This window comes from Ovis canadensis, chromosome 20 (genome assembly GCF_042477335.2).
Source record: "Ovis canadensis isolate MfBH-ARS-UI-01 breed Bighorn chromosome 20, ARS-UI_OviCan_v2, whole genome shotgun sequence".
NCBI lineage: Eukaryota > Metazoa > Chordata > Mammalia > Artiodactyla > Bovidae > Ovis > Ovis canadensis.
The window spans coordinates 65,219,246-65,235,215 of record NC_091264.1 but is presented as its reverse complement, the minus strand read 5'-3'; the positions used below and the strand labels follow the sequence as shown (position 1 = coordinate 65,235,215).

The window sequence follows — 15,970 nt, the reverse complement described above, 5'->3', positions numbered from 1 at the left end:
GTTTCACTTGGCGTCCTATCCTCAAGGGTCATCCACGTCAGAGCCTGTGTCCCGCTTACCTTCCTCTTTTAAAGGCTGGATGTGTCTCCGTTGTGTGTAGAGACTACACTTTGTTACCATTTGTCTCCGCACGGACATGTGGGAGGCTTGCACTCTCAGTTGTTGTGAATAATCTTGCTAAACACACGGGGCTGCAAGTGTGTGTCTGAGACGCTGCTCTCAGTTCCTCTGGGCCACAGCCAGAAGTGGAACCGTGCCTCACGCGGGCCTTCTGTGTCGAGGATTTGAGGAATGGCCATTTTGTTTCAGGCCCATTTTCATAAGCAGATGGATCATCATGGGATCTTTCTTCCAGATTGCCAGTGATGGCAAAGAGCTTGGATCTGAGGTTGTGAGACCACGCCATGAAGCGGGGGAAGGGCTGTCTGTGCCTCTGGGGGCTCCTCGGGACAAAAGCAGGGCTGGGTGGGTAAGGTGGGGGTGGGGTCGTGACCGTGTCCACCAGCAGCTCTGCTGCTCCAGGATTTATTTCACTTGCTTTGCTCAGTTGCTAATTTGTGTCCAACACTGCGGCCCCATGGACTGTAGTCAACCAGGCTCCTCTCTCCACGGGGTTTCCCAGCAAGAATCCTGGAGGGGTGGCCATTTCCTCCTCCAGGGGACCTTCCCGACCCAGGGATCACCCTTCATCTGCTGTATTGGCAGGCGGATTCCTCACCCGGGAAGCCCAAGGAGCACTGAGGGTGAGCCAAAGGCCAGAGGGACACTGACCCGAGGACGCTGGCTCGGAAGAGGAGGATAACTATTCCTTCCCAGGAGGGCGGGACATGCCACCTGCACCTGTGACCTCAGATAGCCAAGGAATGTTGCAAGTACAGGCAGAGCGGGCTGCCAGGACCGTCAGGCCCTCCTTCCGGGAGGCTGAGAGTGAGGAGTGGGACTACAGGGCTGGGCAGTGCAGGCGCTAAAGCAGACAGCCACCACTTTCTGGCGGTTTCTGAGGTTTGAACACAGAGAGAGGAAGGGAGGGGAGCCTGTGCCTGCTGCAGGAGGTGGGGGAAGGGAAGCGCTCTGTGCAGCTGAGTCCACAGGCCTCTGGAGGAAAGCGCCTCCTCCTTAGGGGACCTCAGTCACTGTCAGCTGACTAGACCAGGCCCCCCCACGTGCTGGCGGCCAGTCTGCCTTACAGAGAGTCGATTCATTTATTCCTCATTTCCCGTAAAAACTACCTTCAGGGCAGCACCTTGAGGGGTGTTAGACCAATTAACTGGTCCTCTGAGCCAGTCAAGGCAACACACAAAATTAACTGTCACACTGGGCACCTTGTTTTTCTGGTGGTCATGTATGGATGGGAGAGCTGGACCATAAAGAAAGCTGAGCACCAAATAGTGATGCTTTTGAACGCTGATGTTGGAGAAGACTCTTGAGAGTCCCTTGGATTGCAAGGAGATCCAACCATTCCATCCTAAAGGAAATCAGTCATGAATGTTCATTGGAAGGACTGATGCTGAAGCTGAAACTCTAATACTTTGGCCACATAATGCGAAGATCTGACTCACTGGAAAAGACCCTGATGCTGGGAAAGACTGAAGGGAAGAGGGGAAGGGACGGCAGAGGATGAGATGCTTGGATGGCATCACTGACTCGGTGGACATGAGTTTAAGTAAGTACCGAGAGTTGGTGATGGACAGGGAGGCCTGGCATGCTGCAGTCCATGGGCGTGCGAAGAGTCAGACACGACTGAGTGACTGAACTGTGCTATCTCTCTCTCTCATGGAAACACAGGCTGTGTGGAGTTGAAAAGCCAACTATAGAAATATCCCAACCAAAATGTCTATATATTTTAATGTGAACAGTTTGGATTCAGAAGATCTTCCATTTCGCAGGATTTGCTTTGCGCTTACCTGGTACTCAGCATCTGAAAAAAGACTATTTTTCTCCATAAAAAATTCTGTAGTCCACGGCAGGACTGGCTCCGTAATCTGCAGGGCTGGTGCAAAATGAGAATGCAGGACCCTCTGCTCAAAAGCTGTGAAGACTCTGAAGACAATGATAGCAGAGCACGGAGACAGGGGTCCTTTTCGGGGGCCCAGGGAGGCCCACCGGCCACCCCTCCTTGAAGCCAGAGCTGGTCACAGACAAGATTAACCGGGAGGACGGTAAGTGATGGCGAGGGTGGCTTGGTCACGTCTGACTCTCTGCGACCCCGAGTTTGTGGGATTCTCCAGGCCAGAATCCTGGAGTGGGGAGCCAGTATCTCCCGGGGACCTTCCCAACCCAGGGACCGAAGCCCGGTCTCCCGCACTGCAGGCGACTCTTCCCGGCCTGAGCCACCAGGGAAGGACTATGACGAGGACAGGAATTCCGAGTTTATTGATGACAAACGCATGGGATATTATAAGGCAATTCTATTGAAAATTTTAATAAGATCAAATTGAAAAATCTAGTTTGAGGAAACTGCCCAACATGTAGCACAGTAGGTCAGGCTGAGAGAGAGAAGGGCAGAGGCCGAGCTGCGTGACAGGCTCTGTAACACCCGGGACCACGGCGTCCATCCTCACAGGTCCCTGCTGATGGCCTGATGGGGACGAAGGACAGACGCCTCGGACCCTGGCTGGACAGACAGCTCACTTCAGGCGACAGTGGGCACAGGTTGGGGGAAGGCGGGCGCTGACGCCACTGGCCCCGCTGCCCGCTCCCAAGGGCAGCGTCTCTGTAGCCTGTCTCTCCCCATGGCTCAGGTGCTGACTTGGGCACACAGAGACAGCGGACTAGAGACAGGCTGAGAATGTGGGTCACACCATTAGGTTAGAGGGAGCCCAGCTCCTGATGACGCCACAGGGAGGCCAGTGGACCCCGCATCGCTCTCCACCCAAACCTCAGCATCGGCTGGGCGCGGGCCCCACGTCTCAGCAGGGAACACGGGCGGCTGCAGAAAGCTTCGTGCAGTGTAGTCGCTCAGTCGTGTCCGACTCTTTGGGAGCCAATGGTCTGTAGCACGCCTGGCCTCCCTGTCCATCACCAACTCCCGGAGTTACTCAAACTCATGTCCATCGAGTCGGTGATGCCATCCAACCATCTCATCCTCTGTCATCCCCTCCTCCTCCGACTCCAATCTTTCCCAGCATCAGGGGCTCTTCAAGTGAGTCAGCTCCTCGCATCAGGAGCCAAAGTATTGCAGTTTCACGTTTAGCATCAGTCCTTCCACTGAACCTTCAGGACTGATTTCCTTTAGGATGGACTGGTTGAAACCGTAGCCACCTCTTTCTCTCCAGAACCAGCGGCAGGATGGAAAGTCACCCGGCGTGCTTCCATGACGTGGTCTGAAACGCCCCCATCTCGTGAACAGGGCCTGTCTGCTCATCTCTGACCCCGGGCGCAACTGAACATGCTCAGAGTATGGACGGTCAAGCACTTGAACAGGCCTCTGACCACAGACCCTCCAATGCAGACACAGTGGCTCGGGGATGGACTTCTCCCGGTCTGGGTCCACGGCCCTCCCTTCTTCTCCTGGTTTATGGAGAGCTCACATTCGGGGGTCTCTGAGGCCCGCTCCCCCTCCCCGTGTCTGCCGTAGCCTCTGCTTCACTCTGGTCTCAGGAGCAGGGCCACTGAGCAGAGGAGACAGGGAAGCCCGCTCATCCTTCCAGGCCTGGAGCAGAGCACGCTCCTCGAGGACCTGGACGGGGCGGGTGGAGGGAGGACCCAGAGAGCAGGAGCCAGTGCTCCCCACTGGCAGGACCACCGAGTGCCCATCTCCAATTGCAGCTGCAGCTCTGAGAAGGCACGGGACATGAAAACACACACACACAGACACAGACACATAGAGACACACACAGACACACACAGACATACACACACAGACACACACACACACAGAGACACACAGATACACACAGACACACACACACACAGACACACACACACACAGGCACACAGACAGAGACACACAGAGACACACAGACAGAGACACACAGATACATACAGACACACAAAGACACAGGCACACAGACACACAGAGACACACACACAGACACACACACACACAGACACAGAGATACACACAGACACACACACACACAGACACAAAGATACACACACACAGATACACACACACACACGCAGACACACACACACAGGCGGTCCAAAGCAGCCCTTTATTTGTGGACCTTCGCTAAGGTCACTTTGGGTTCCAGGCTCTTCGCAGAGATCAGGGAGAGCAGAGAGGAGCACCAGGGGGCCCCCACACCTCGTCACGGCGAGCAGAAGCGGCCGCAGAACAGGATGGCCCCGGTGTTGCCGTGCTGGATGAAGAAGAGGAAGGGGCGGTCGGCACAGAACTGGGGCCCAGCGCTGAGGGAGCGCGTCATGACCGCCGCCCCTGTGGCAGCCACGGCCTCCGTGCCCTCCTCGGTGACCTCCATGAAGGATTTGTGCACGACCTTGGACAGGTGCAGGCCTCGCCGGGACGACATCCCGCTGAAGTCAGCCTGGGCCTCCGCGAAGGCGTCGGTCATGCCCAGTTCTTGGAGTAACTCTTCCATGTCGTAACTCTCCTCCAGAGTGAACCGGGGAAGAAACACGTCCACCTCCTTCTCTTCCATGAGAGCTGGCTTCGTCCACGCAACGAATTTCTCGTAGGTCAGGGCTTTTTCCACCTGGAGGAGAAGGTAGAAGATCTCAGGGTCTGCAGCAGCCCTGCCCCAGAATAGTCCGCTGTGACCCACACAACGTGCACTGCGACCCAGGGGTAGCCTGCCGGCTGCACACGAGTTCCCGGAGCCCAGTGCTCAGCAGGGATGCGGACGAGACCAGAGCCCCAGGCCACGGCTGCCTGGTTACCCTTTTCAAGTCAGTTCTTTCACTGGGCAGCAGGATGACCATGTTCAGCTCTTGGCTGACGTAGGGAAGCACCAGAATCTGGGTGCTTATTACTCTAATGTAGGTTATTTTACAGGTGGACTTCTTGAACATCATTTGCACAGGTTTCTCCACATTCTATAAAGGAAATGGATAAACGTTAACTGAAACAAGACCTGTGGACACGCGGGACGAGTCATCAGAGCCGGGCCCCTGCGCCCACACACTCTGTCTTGTCTTCAGACGCCCCTCAGCTCCGCCTCGTCAGGTCGTCTGCACGGCTCCAGCTCCCACCCCTGGTTCCCGGCACTCAGGCCTCGGATGCTGTTCTCCTGCTGACCCAGGAGGGCTCCACTCGGACGTTCCCGGCAGGACCTCGCCCCCGGCGCCTACCTGCCTGACATCCTCATCTGGACGCAAAGGAGCCTCCAGCTCGGCTCGCACACTGGCGGCTCGTGTCCCCTCCGCCTGCTCCATCTGTATGTTCCCACTTCTGCTCATGGCGACACCACTCATCCCGCCGTGTCCTGGGCGCCTGGCCTTCCCGCCCACAGCTGACCATCAACAACCATGTGGGCTCTGGTTTTAAAGACAACAGGGCCGCCTGGTGGCTCAGGGGCAAATAACCCGCCTTCCAATGCAGGAGACACAGGCTCCAGCCCTGGTCTGGGAAGACCCCACAGCCCAGGGGCTTCTAAGCCCACGGGCCACAGCTACTGAGCCTGGGCTGAGAGCCCGGGAGCCGCAGCTCCTGCGGTCACAGGCCAGGAGCCCGAGCTCCGCACCAGGAGAAGCACCAGCAGGAGAAGCCCGAGCCCCGAGCCCAGAGGGCCTCCGCCTCGGCAGCGGCAGGAAAGGCTGAGCGGCAAGGAGCCCCGCACAGCCGAGTAAATAGATACAAGGATCAGAAAACCACAAGGCAAGCTCACTTGTGCTTCCTACCCCTGCCACTCTCAGCCCAGCCACCGTCCTCAGGAAAACTTCCAAGTAACCTCCCGGGTCCTGCACATGGGCCCAAGGGGCTCTGGGGGGTCAGAGCCACTGTGAGAGGCCATGGGCTCTGTGAGAGTCAGAGGAGGGACACGGGAACCAGGAACCCGGGCCGTGGAGACCGCTAGGGAGGCTCCTGGACGCCCCGCAGAGAAAGGCGTCTGTGTAGGTAGCGCCTGACGGGAGGGGTCAGACGGTAGGATCCAGGACCATGAGCGTCACAGCTACAGTCTGGAGTTTAAACTGGGTCTCGGGGGCTCTAGCAGGCCCAGAGACCTGCGAGCTGCCCCGTGGGATGTGTAATACAAGACGGTACACCCTCCGCACAGACCACCCCTGATGACACAGCAGAGGAGGAGCATGGGGAGAGGAAGCCAGGGTTTGCCCGGATCCACATCTGGGCCGCCAAGGCCACAAGAGGCTCAAGTTCCTGAAGGTCAGCCTTCTGGCACGATCCATAAAGCAAGGGGACCCCAGGGACTGTTTCTAAAACCTCCTTCGCTTTATGAAACATTCTTGTTCACCTTGCTGACTCTGAATGGCTTTTCCTGCGTGAACTCTTTGTTAAACTGTTCATCCCAGTTTCCTTTGAAGTAGATGGCATTCACGAGAACCAGACGTGTCATGGGGTTAAGTGAATTTTCAGGGAGTAAGTCTCTAATTTTACCTGCACGGAAGATTTAAAGGACCAGTTAGCTAACAGGGTTTCCTGGTGGAGGTGCTGGGCAGGGTAGTTACTGGCCCGTCCCCTGGAGGAGTCAGTGCCCAGACCAGAGGGTTCACTGTCCCCCAGACAACCACGTGCAGCGAGTTGTCTGTTTACTCGATAAGTTGGGTCCCACTCTTTGCGACCCCGTGGACTGTAGCCCACCAGGCTCCTGTGTCCTGGGGTTCCCCAGGCAAGAATACGGCAGCAGGTTGCCATTTCCTCCTCCAGGGGATCTTTCTGACCCAGGGATCCAACCCGCCTATCCTGCTCTGGCAGGTGATTCTTTGCCATCTGAGCCACCAGGGAAACCCATGCAGGGAGCCTGGCCTGAAAGCAAAATCAGGGACAAAAACCTTCAAGTCTCTGCTCAGAAAGATACCATGAGTTGCATAAAACACATAAATGAACAAATAATAAGGGCAGAATCATTCACAGTTGCAGAAAAAGGAATGTTCGGTCTACAGTGTGAGGGGACCCTCCTGAAGGGGAGAGGTCGAAGCCAGTGTGGAGAGCACGGAAACGGATAAGCGCAGGTGGCCCAGGGCCTGACCGCGTGTCCTGCAGTGATGCTCAGCGACCCGCAGAGCACGTGCTCTGCTGGACGGGCAGGGAGGTGGCGCCGCATCCAGAGTCTGCCTTCCGCCCTTTGTGAAAAGGCAGACTATAGGAACATTAACAGCAACAGCCAAAAGTCAGAGTGTGATTGCTCTGGAAGAGGTGCACCGAATATTGATGAGGAGGGGGAAAGCTAGAGAAATTGTTTGCTGATTAAATTTCAGAAGTGGATTTGAAAGTTCCAGGTCTTTAGAGAAAAAAGCCATTTTTGTTTACATTCGATGGTCTTGAGAAGGAACTGATGGAAAATAAGACCGATTCAAATACTGTGCAAACAGAAGTAGTGACACGTCCTCACCTTCTGTCTTTTCAGCTACCCAGGTGTTCATGTGCTTCCTGGACTCCTCCGAAGCGCTGACAAAGTCCAGCTCTTCCACCTCTGCTTGGTAGAACACGCGGCAGGCATCTTTGAAAGACTAGGAGAGACGGAATGACAGAATCACATGGCTACAGAAACAGACAACGCCAACGGCTGACTGCTTCACCACGCATAACCTCGACACTGATCATTCGACGGTTACTTGTGTAATGCACAAAGGAATGTTAGCAATTAACCTTCAATCCACTTTCTCAGTTTTCAGCTACACTGAATAAATAACTGAGTAAAGCTCAGGCTTCCCAGGTGGCACAGTGGAAAGAATCCGCCTGCAAATGTTGGAGATGAGGGTTTGATCTCTTTGTGGGAAGATCCCCTGGAGAAGGAAATGGTAACCCACTCCAGTATCCTTGCCTGGACAATCCCATGGACAGAGGAGCCTGGTGGGCTACAGTCCCTGGGGTCGCAGAGTCAGACACAACTGAGAGACTAAGCAACAACAACACAGCCATTCAGGGCAACGTGGCAACACTGCCACCAGCACGCGTCCCGGGCTTCCCTCCTGTGTGACCCTGGAAAGGTCGCTGCGTCTCTCTGGTTCCTTGCCCCCTGGCAGCAAGGACGCAGTGGTAGCTACGTCTCGGAGGTGCTCTGAGGACCGGGAGAATTGGCTCTGTCCGATGTCACGTGGCTGAGTTCTCCCCACACCGTGGACCCTGCATCTCGTGGTCCTGGTGCCTCATTTCATAGAACCCTCACATCATTCAGGCTCTGCCAACCTACTGCTCCACTCTTTATCGGGGCTTTTGAAAAAGACGTGAGTGTCTCAGTCTAAGAAAATAGTCTGGAAGCAAAGTGGTCTCCTCCAAGTTGATACCTCATCTTACCCTCGGTGATTTCAACAGCTTTTAAACACATCTGAAAACAAGGGCCTGCTTCTTAAATTACTGTTTAGTAATAATGACCAGTCAAAGAGCAAACTAAAGGAATATCTAATCATACACTGTGATTGGTATTAGATCCTTGGAACACTCGATCACTGTGAAATAACTGACAAATATTTTGAATGTTTTATTTTATAGCCCATATAAAAATAACACTTTAAACATCAATGATTTTCTTCAAATATCCTCTAGAAAAGAAAGGAACTTAAGGAAAATTAGCCAATTCTTTGTGTTTATTGGGAATTTTTCTTTTTTGAATATCTAAGGATTACACAAAGATGACAGTACCAGGAGAAGGAAATGGCAGCCCACTCCAGGGTTCTTGCCTGGGACAGTTCATGGGCAGAGGAGCCTGGCAGGCTGCAGTCCACAGGCTTATATGCCTGAGCACGCAGGCATGAGGGTGGAGGGAGATGGGTTGGTAGCAATAAACTGGGAGAACTGAAAAAAAAAGATGACATTAAACTAGCATGTAGCTAAGACTGATCAAAACAAGTAAACCAGGTTGTAAAAACAATTCATACCAAGCCGTACAAACCGTACAAATATCTGACCTCATGCTGACTACATTCACTTTACACCACCTGTTTTAAAATAGTTAATTTAGAGTCTGAAACAATGTGAAAAATAATGAAAAAGGTTATATAACAGAATAAGATCGCTATCTTAAACATACAAAGAACTCAGTTAAAAAAAAAAAACACATAAATCCCAAAAGTAAAACTACACAAAGGACACATAAATAGGCAATTTTCAGAAAAGATCCAAATGTTTCATCCATAAGCGAAGCTGCTCAGTCTCATGAACAATCAGAATGTTAAAGGCTCAGCATGTGTAGCGCTGAGCAGAGGGTGGACGTGCCCACCCACTACCCTTCCTGAGGACGACGGGAAGGGCTGAAGCCAACGGGGCAGGAATGAGGCAGAATTCACTGGGATCTGAGAGCCTCCCTCTGTCCCTTCCTTCTAAAGTCCATCTGAGTAGCACGCACACACAGGACAGAACCACACACACACGGTCCCTGCCGGCTCGGCCCGGGCTGGGCCCCACCCCACGCCCACCCGGGGGCTGGTGGCTGCGTCTCAGTACAGCCACTCCTAAGCACGCTGCCCACCACCTTGAGAAAGGGTGAGGCGGACACACACTGCTGCTGAGGCTGAAGCTCCATCCCTGTGCCCACCAGATAGGAAGAGCCAACACGTTGGAAAAGACCCTGATGCTGGAAAGATCGAAGGCCAAGGAGAAGGGGCCGACAGAGGATGAGGGGTTGGATGCATCAGCAACTCAATGGACATGACTCTGGGCAAACTCTGGGATGTAGAGAGGACAGAGGAGCCTGGCCTGCTGCAGCCCACAGGCTCAGAAAGAGTTGGACAGGACTCAGCGACTGAACCACAATAGGCACAAAGGTAGTAAGATGCAAAGACTTTCTCTGTGTACAGGGCCCAAGCCCTGATACGGGGTGTGGGGGCAGGGTGGGGACGAGATTGGGAGGACTCTGGCCTTGTCTGTGTTTTTACATAATAAGAACACACTAACAGATGACTTGAGGTGGGTATGAAAAAAATTGAAAACCATGGAAGCACTCTAATTAAATAGAACCAGAGTAAAAAAGACAAAACTATTGACATGTATAAAACAATTGAACAAGTCTCACAATGCACCAAAACTTCCAACGTGTGAAAAACAACATCAGAAATATTCTATTCGATCACTCCCCTGTTTGGGCCAGCTCACCTGCAAGTGTGGTCTGGTCTGTGTTAGTTCTCTGATGATCAACTCATCGAAGCTTCAGGAACACGTGAACAGGGCTGTTACAGGGCTCCTCTTACAGGCAATGACCGAACGGTTCCAGGAAGCGTGAGGTCGTGACTGGGGTCCCACATCCCGCCCACCGTGTGGGTCGCAGCCCACAAGGCCTCTCTGCACCCCAAGGCCCGCCTCCCGACTACACAGGACTTTGGTCTCTATCTGCTTCGGGCAATCGGGAGTATGACTTACCAAGAGGAAATCGCAAGGCTTCTGTCCAAAAAGCCTGTTGGCGGTTCTGAGCAAGTACTGTGTGCCGGTCATATTAACTTCACTGAGAAGCCTCTCGAAAGCCTGGTGGACATCATGTTCTTCACCTCTGCACTTGCTTAGAGAAAGCGTCTGAAATCAAAAACAGATAAAACCCACCACTGCAGTACGCCCTGACTACAGGAAATGGACACAACACTAAAGTCAGCCTAAGCACCGCACTGATCCTCACCGCAGCTTGAAACAAGACTCACGCAAATAAAGGCACAGTGGCTCTGGGAAGCCCCCCAGCCTGTCTCCCGCTCGGGCTCAGGCCACGACGGCGGGTGAAGAAATGCCCCTGGGAAAGTCCAGGGCCCTGTGCTCGCGGTCTGCCTGCAGACAGGACCGCGGACAGGCCTCCCGTCTCTGCACAAACAGGCCACGTCTTCGGGTCTGGAGTGTCCTCGGGATGGGCTCCAACCAGCGGGAGACAGGAGAAGTGGCTCTTCCCGGCCCAGGCCTTCGTAGAGGCCTGGCACCTCCACGTTCCCAGTCTTGCCCCCTGCTGCCAGGGTGCAGAAACGCCCAGCCATCCTGCTGCGGCCTCATGACAACGCGGCAGAGCGGACACATGGAGGAGAGTGCCTAGCGGATCGGGGCCGCTCCTGGACCAGGAGGAGCCCAGCAGGCACCGTGCGGCCAGGCCGCAGAGTCCCAGGCATGGTCCTGGTCACTCCCGGTCGTGGGTGGTCTGTTCAGGAGCCACAGAGAGAAGGTCCAGACAGCTGTCTGGCACCGATCCACAGTAACACATAGCTAAAGCCTGGGCACGGGCTTTGCACCCAGCGGCCGGCCGAGGCCGAGGGCCGGGGGCGCCACTGCTGGAGGAGAGGAAGTCGGGCGGGAGCCCTGGAGAGAGGGCTGTGCAGGGCAGGAAGGCCGGCCCTCCCCCTGGAATCGGAATCTACACAGGAGGTGCCCAGAGAGAGGGCGACCCCTTCAGAGCCTGGGACAGCGGGAGGGGAGACAGTGCCGAGCTCAAGAGGGGACTGCTCCCTTTTCAGCAGGACTTAAAGGGAATACGTGTGTCTCCCAGGTGGCACAGTGGGAAAGGATCCACCTGCCGGGGCAGGAGACAAGACTCGTGGGTTCCATCCCTGGGTCGGGAAGATGCCCTGGAGGAGGACATGGCAACCCACGCCAGTGTTCTTTCTGGAGAACCCCATGGACAGAGGAGCCTGGAGGGCTGCCGTCCACGGGGAAGCAAACAGTCAGAGATGACTGAGCAGGAGCACCCACGTATTTGTGTCCTGACACTTGCTGGGTGGAGGGGGCAAGTGTTTCTCACTCCCAGCCTCTCCAGCTGGCACAGGACCCTGAAAGTGATGGCCTTAGGGCAGAGGTCAAACTCACGGCCCAGGCTCAAGGGCGGGATCAGGACTCTGTTACACCTGGAGGCCCTCTGGACCCCAGGACCTTGGGAAGGGTAAGGGCACCCCACATGCGGGAAGACTGTGACCCCCAGGGGCCAGAGGTCAGTGCTCTGCCGCCACTGTGGCCCAGGAGCTGACGTCCACACCCTGTGCAGCCTACCTGGGCTGGCTCTGGGCATCTTGGCAGGAAGGGCCTCGGCCAGCACGGCCTTGGGCAGCAGGTCTGAGCAGAGGCTCGATGAACGCTTGCTCGTTCAAGCCTGTCCTGCTGGAATCGGGTGCTGCGCTGTCAGGAGCCCCAGGCCACATGCCAGACAGACACTGGAGAGGGCGCAGGGACGGGGCAGACAGGGGAGTAGGCCTGTCAAGCAAGGCCGTAAGATTCGGATCGTGGACCCGGGCTCACCAACCAAAGAAAGAGCATCAGCCGCCGCCCACAACCGGCTTCCCGAACGTACCTGGCACATCTGGGCTGCGGTGTTGCCCTTTGCCGCCATAAGGACCATGGCCAGGGCAGAGGAGATGCTTAGGGGCGAGATAAACACATTTTTCGAGTTGTCCGCACCCAGCTTTTTCAGGAGGGTCAAGGCAAAGGTGCCGTTTCCTTCTGACAGTGCATCCATGGTGGCCAGGCTGAAAGGACGGATTTAAAATCAGTGTCATGCAAATTCAGGCCACAGGTCGACCACGTCTCATGCTGCTCTTAACTGTTGTTAGCACTGACGCTCTACCTCAACAGCAAGCAGGTAGTCGCACAAAACGCGGTTTCCTCTGGGTTTCCCCTGCTGCCCCAGGCCCAGGCCCTACTGATCCTGCTTCGGACAAGGGCCTTGGGACGCGCCCACGTCCACCTCCAGGGCCCTGCCTCGGAGGTCGACAGCCCTGCCACGGAGGGTGTTTGGTCTAGAACAGGACACTGTGGGAATGGGCTGGGGTACACGAGGGTTCAGGGTTTCTGTGCATGGTGGGAAGGGATGACAGCTGAGCCTGACACCGACCTGGGAGAGACAGAGCAGGTGAGCCCAAGGAAAGCTCATGAAGCCGCAGGGCTGCAGGCTGGCAACCCCGCTCCAGGCCCTGCATCAGCTCCCTGATTTCTGCTCCCTGCATGAGGACGGGGACGTACCAGGTAATGTGTGCTCTTGATGGCGTGCAGGACAGCTCACGCAAAAGACTGCACTGCAGCACACTGATTGCTCTGAAGTAAAGAGACTATGCCAAAGCCTTTGACTGTGTGGATCACAATAAACTGTGGGAAATTCTGAGAGAGATGGGAATACCAGATCACTGACCTGCCTCTTGAGAAACCTGTATGCAGGTCAGGAAGCAACAATTAGAATTGGACATGGAACAACAGACTGGCTCCAAATAGGAAAAGGAGTACGTCAAGGCTGTATATTGTCACCCTGCTTATTTAACTTCTTTGCAGAGTACATCATGAGAAATGCTGGGCTGGAAGAAGCACAGGCTGGAATCAAGATTGCCGGGAGAAATATCAATAACCTCAGATATGCAGACGACACCACCCTTATGGCAGAAAGTGAGAGGAACTCAAAAGCCTCTTGATGAAAGTAAAGAGGAGAGCGAAAAAGTTGGCTTAAAGCTCAACATTCAGAAAATGAAGATCATGGCATCTGGTCCCATCACTTCATGGCAAATAGATGGGGAAACAATGGAAACAGTGTCAGACTTTATTTGGGGGGGCTCCAAAATCACTGCAGATGATGACTGCAGCCATGAAATTAAAAGACGCTTACTCCTTGGAAGGAAAGTTATGACCAACCTAGACAGCATATTCAAAAGCAGAGACATTACTTTGCCAACTAAGGTCCGTCTAGTCAAGGCTATGGTTTTTCCAGTGGTCCTGTATGGATGTGAGAGTTGGACTGTGAAGAAAGCTGAGTGCCGAAGAATTGATGCTTTGAACTGTGGTTTTGGAGAAGACTCTTGAGAGTCCCTTGGACTGCAAGGAGATCCAACCAGTCCATTCTGAAGGAGATCAGCCCTGGGATTTCTTTGGAAGGAATGATGCTAAAGCTGAAACTCTAGTACTTTGGCCACCTCATGTGAAGAGTTGACTCATTGGAAAAGACTCTGATGCTGGGAGGGATTGTGGGCAGGAGAAGGGGACGACCAAGGATGAGATGGCTGGATGGCATCACCGACTCGATGGACGTGAGTCTGAGTGAACTCTGGGAGCTGGAGATGGACAGAGGCCTGGCGTGTTGCGATTCATGGGGTCGCAAAGAGTCAGACACGACTGAGCGACTGAACTGAACTGAAAGAGACTTTAGAAACAGCTGGTGCAAAAAGCATACTCTTCTTCTGTTTCCCCTGGAGCTGAAAATAAATCTCCATGTAGAAATACCCTCCCTGTACCAGAAGGTAGAGAGACATCTTAACGGCCTAACAGGGGAACAAAGGCTGAAAAGGCTGTTCAAGAGACCAGCAAACTTGTTACTTCACGACCTTGCTGCCCCAGGCAAACCCCCTCGTCTGTCAAATCTTCACACACACAAAGCTGTCTGCCTGGTCACTTCTTGCGCCTTGTTTCTTCGAGGTTTGCACAAGATTCAGTGGGCTTGGTATTCTGCTATCGATTTGTCTGAGGTCCATTTAATTATTCGACCAGCCAGGAAGAACCTAGAGGAGAGGAAACACTATCCCTACAGATTCTCTTCCATCTTTAGTATCCAGTTTCTTGCTCAGTAGCTGAGTCACGTCTGACTCTTTCGTGACTCCGTGGACTACAGCCTACCTGGCCCCTCTGTCCATGGATTTTCCAGGCAAGAAACTAGAGTGGCTTGCCATTTCCTCCTCCAGGGGATCTTTCCGACCCAGGGATGAACCCGAGGCTCCTGCCTGGCAGAAGGATTCTTTCCACTGAGCCTGCAGGACAGGCCTTAGTATCCAATAGCTTAACACTAATACAGAGAAAACCAGAAGGTCACTGGTCTTCAAAGGCCACAGCGAGGCTGGTAATAGTTCTTTTTCTGCACTGACAACAGTTGCTGATGGTCATTAAAGGTGAGAGCATACCCACTCCCTGTAAAATCGCTAAACTGAAAAGGAAGGAATGAAGAGGTGAGGCCCAGAGGTTTGTTCAGGATACTCTGATGGCAGAAAGTACATGAATTGTGAGATAGGTGAACAGCCCACGCTGATGTAGGCCCCAAAATCAAACAGGAAGCGCCGCTTCGTGCACTGCCCAGGGCACTGACACAGAACACCAGAGGCGGCACCGAGCCCCCCGGGCAGGGACTCGGGAGTGTCCTGGTCCTCAGTGCTGGTGGGAATTGCTCTGATAGTTCAGGCCCTGCAGACTCAACTCAGGAACAAGGCTATCAGAAACAACACAAAATGAGCATAATTAGCAAACTCTGTGACGGCTGACCTGCAGAGCAGCCAGAATCAAGGAAGTAGTCCAACATGGGAAAGAATGGAGCAAAAGCAGCTCCCGAAAGAGCTGATTTAAAAAGCAGCTTAGTTCTGCTAGGCTCCAAGGAGCAGAGTGAGAGCTGAGCAGCAGGTCATGACTCTGCAGTCCACCCCTCATCTCTGTGGCAGCCCCCCCTCCCCAAATACGAGACAGAGAGAGAGAGGGGAGGACAGCAAACTAAAACCTCCTTTTTCAAATAGAAACTTGAACTGTTCGAGAACCATTCATTTCCAATAGGGACAAAGTAAGACCGCCATTTCTTTTCACACTGTGCAAATGATGCTACAAAGTGGTGCCCCAGTGTTTCCAGTGTAATTAAGAATTGCTGTTTAGCCACTAAGTCCTGTCCGATTCTTTCATGACCCCGTGGGCTACAGCCTGCCAGGCTCCTCTGTCCATGGGACTCTCCAGGAAAGAATACTGCAGTGGGTTGCCACGACCTCCTCCAGGGGTCCTTCCTGACCCAGGGTTCAAACCCATGTCTTTTATGTCTCCTGCACTGGCGGGCGGGTTCTTCACCACTAACGCCACTAGGGAAGCCCCGGGGTGGATCGAGGGAGCCTTAATCCCCATAGAGTCTGGTTTACTGGAGACTTGGCTCCTGCGCTGTCCCCGCCTGGTCTGTGTGTGTGTGTGTGTGTGTGTTATCTAATGTGTAATCCG

At 54.1% G+C, this 15,970-nt stretch overlaps 2 protein-coding genes across 2 annotated transcripts in view; both read right to left on the bottom strand.

Annotated features, from left to right (window-relative positions):
* The window catches only part of LOC138425516 (serpin B6), a 36,061-nt gene extending 23,570 nt beyond the window's left edge, over positions 1-12,491 (bottom strand). Inside the window, exon 1 of the mRNA XM_069563490.1 lies at positions 12,327-12,491. Within this exon, the coding sequence (XP_069419591.1) occupies positions 12,327-12,491 (165 nt within the window). The remainder of the gene's footprint in view (positions 1-12,326) is intronic.
* On the bottom strand, positions 4,139-12,416 carry LOC138425517 (serpin B6-like). Its single transcript, XM_069563491.1, has 4 exons — positions 12,327-12,416; positions 10,172-10,585; positions 7,473-7,590; positions 4,139-4,658 (listed from the first exon to the last, which is right to left on the bottom strand). The coding sequence occupies exon 4, from the start codon at positions 4,602-4,604 to the stop codon at positions 4,254-4,256; it is 351 nt and encodes a 116-aa protein (XP_069419592.1). The 5' UTR covers positions 4,605-4,658; positions 7,473-7,590; positions 10,172-10,585; positions 12,327-12,416; the 3' UTR covers positions 4,139-4,253.
* Positions 12,492-15,970: the final 3,479 nt, after the last annotated feature.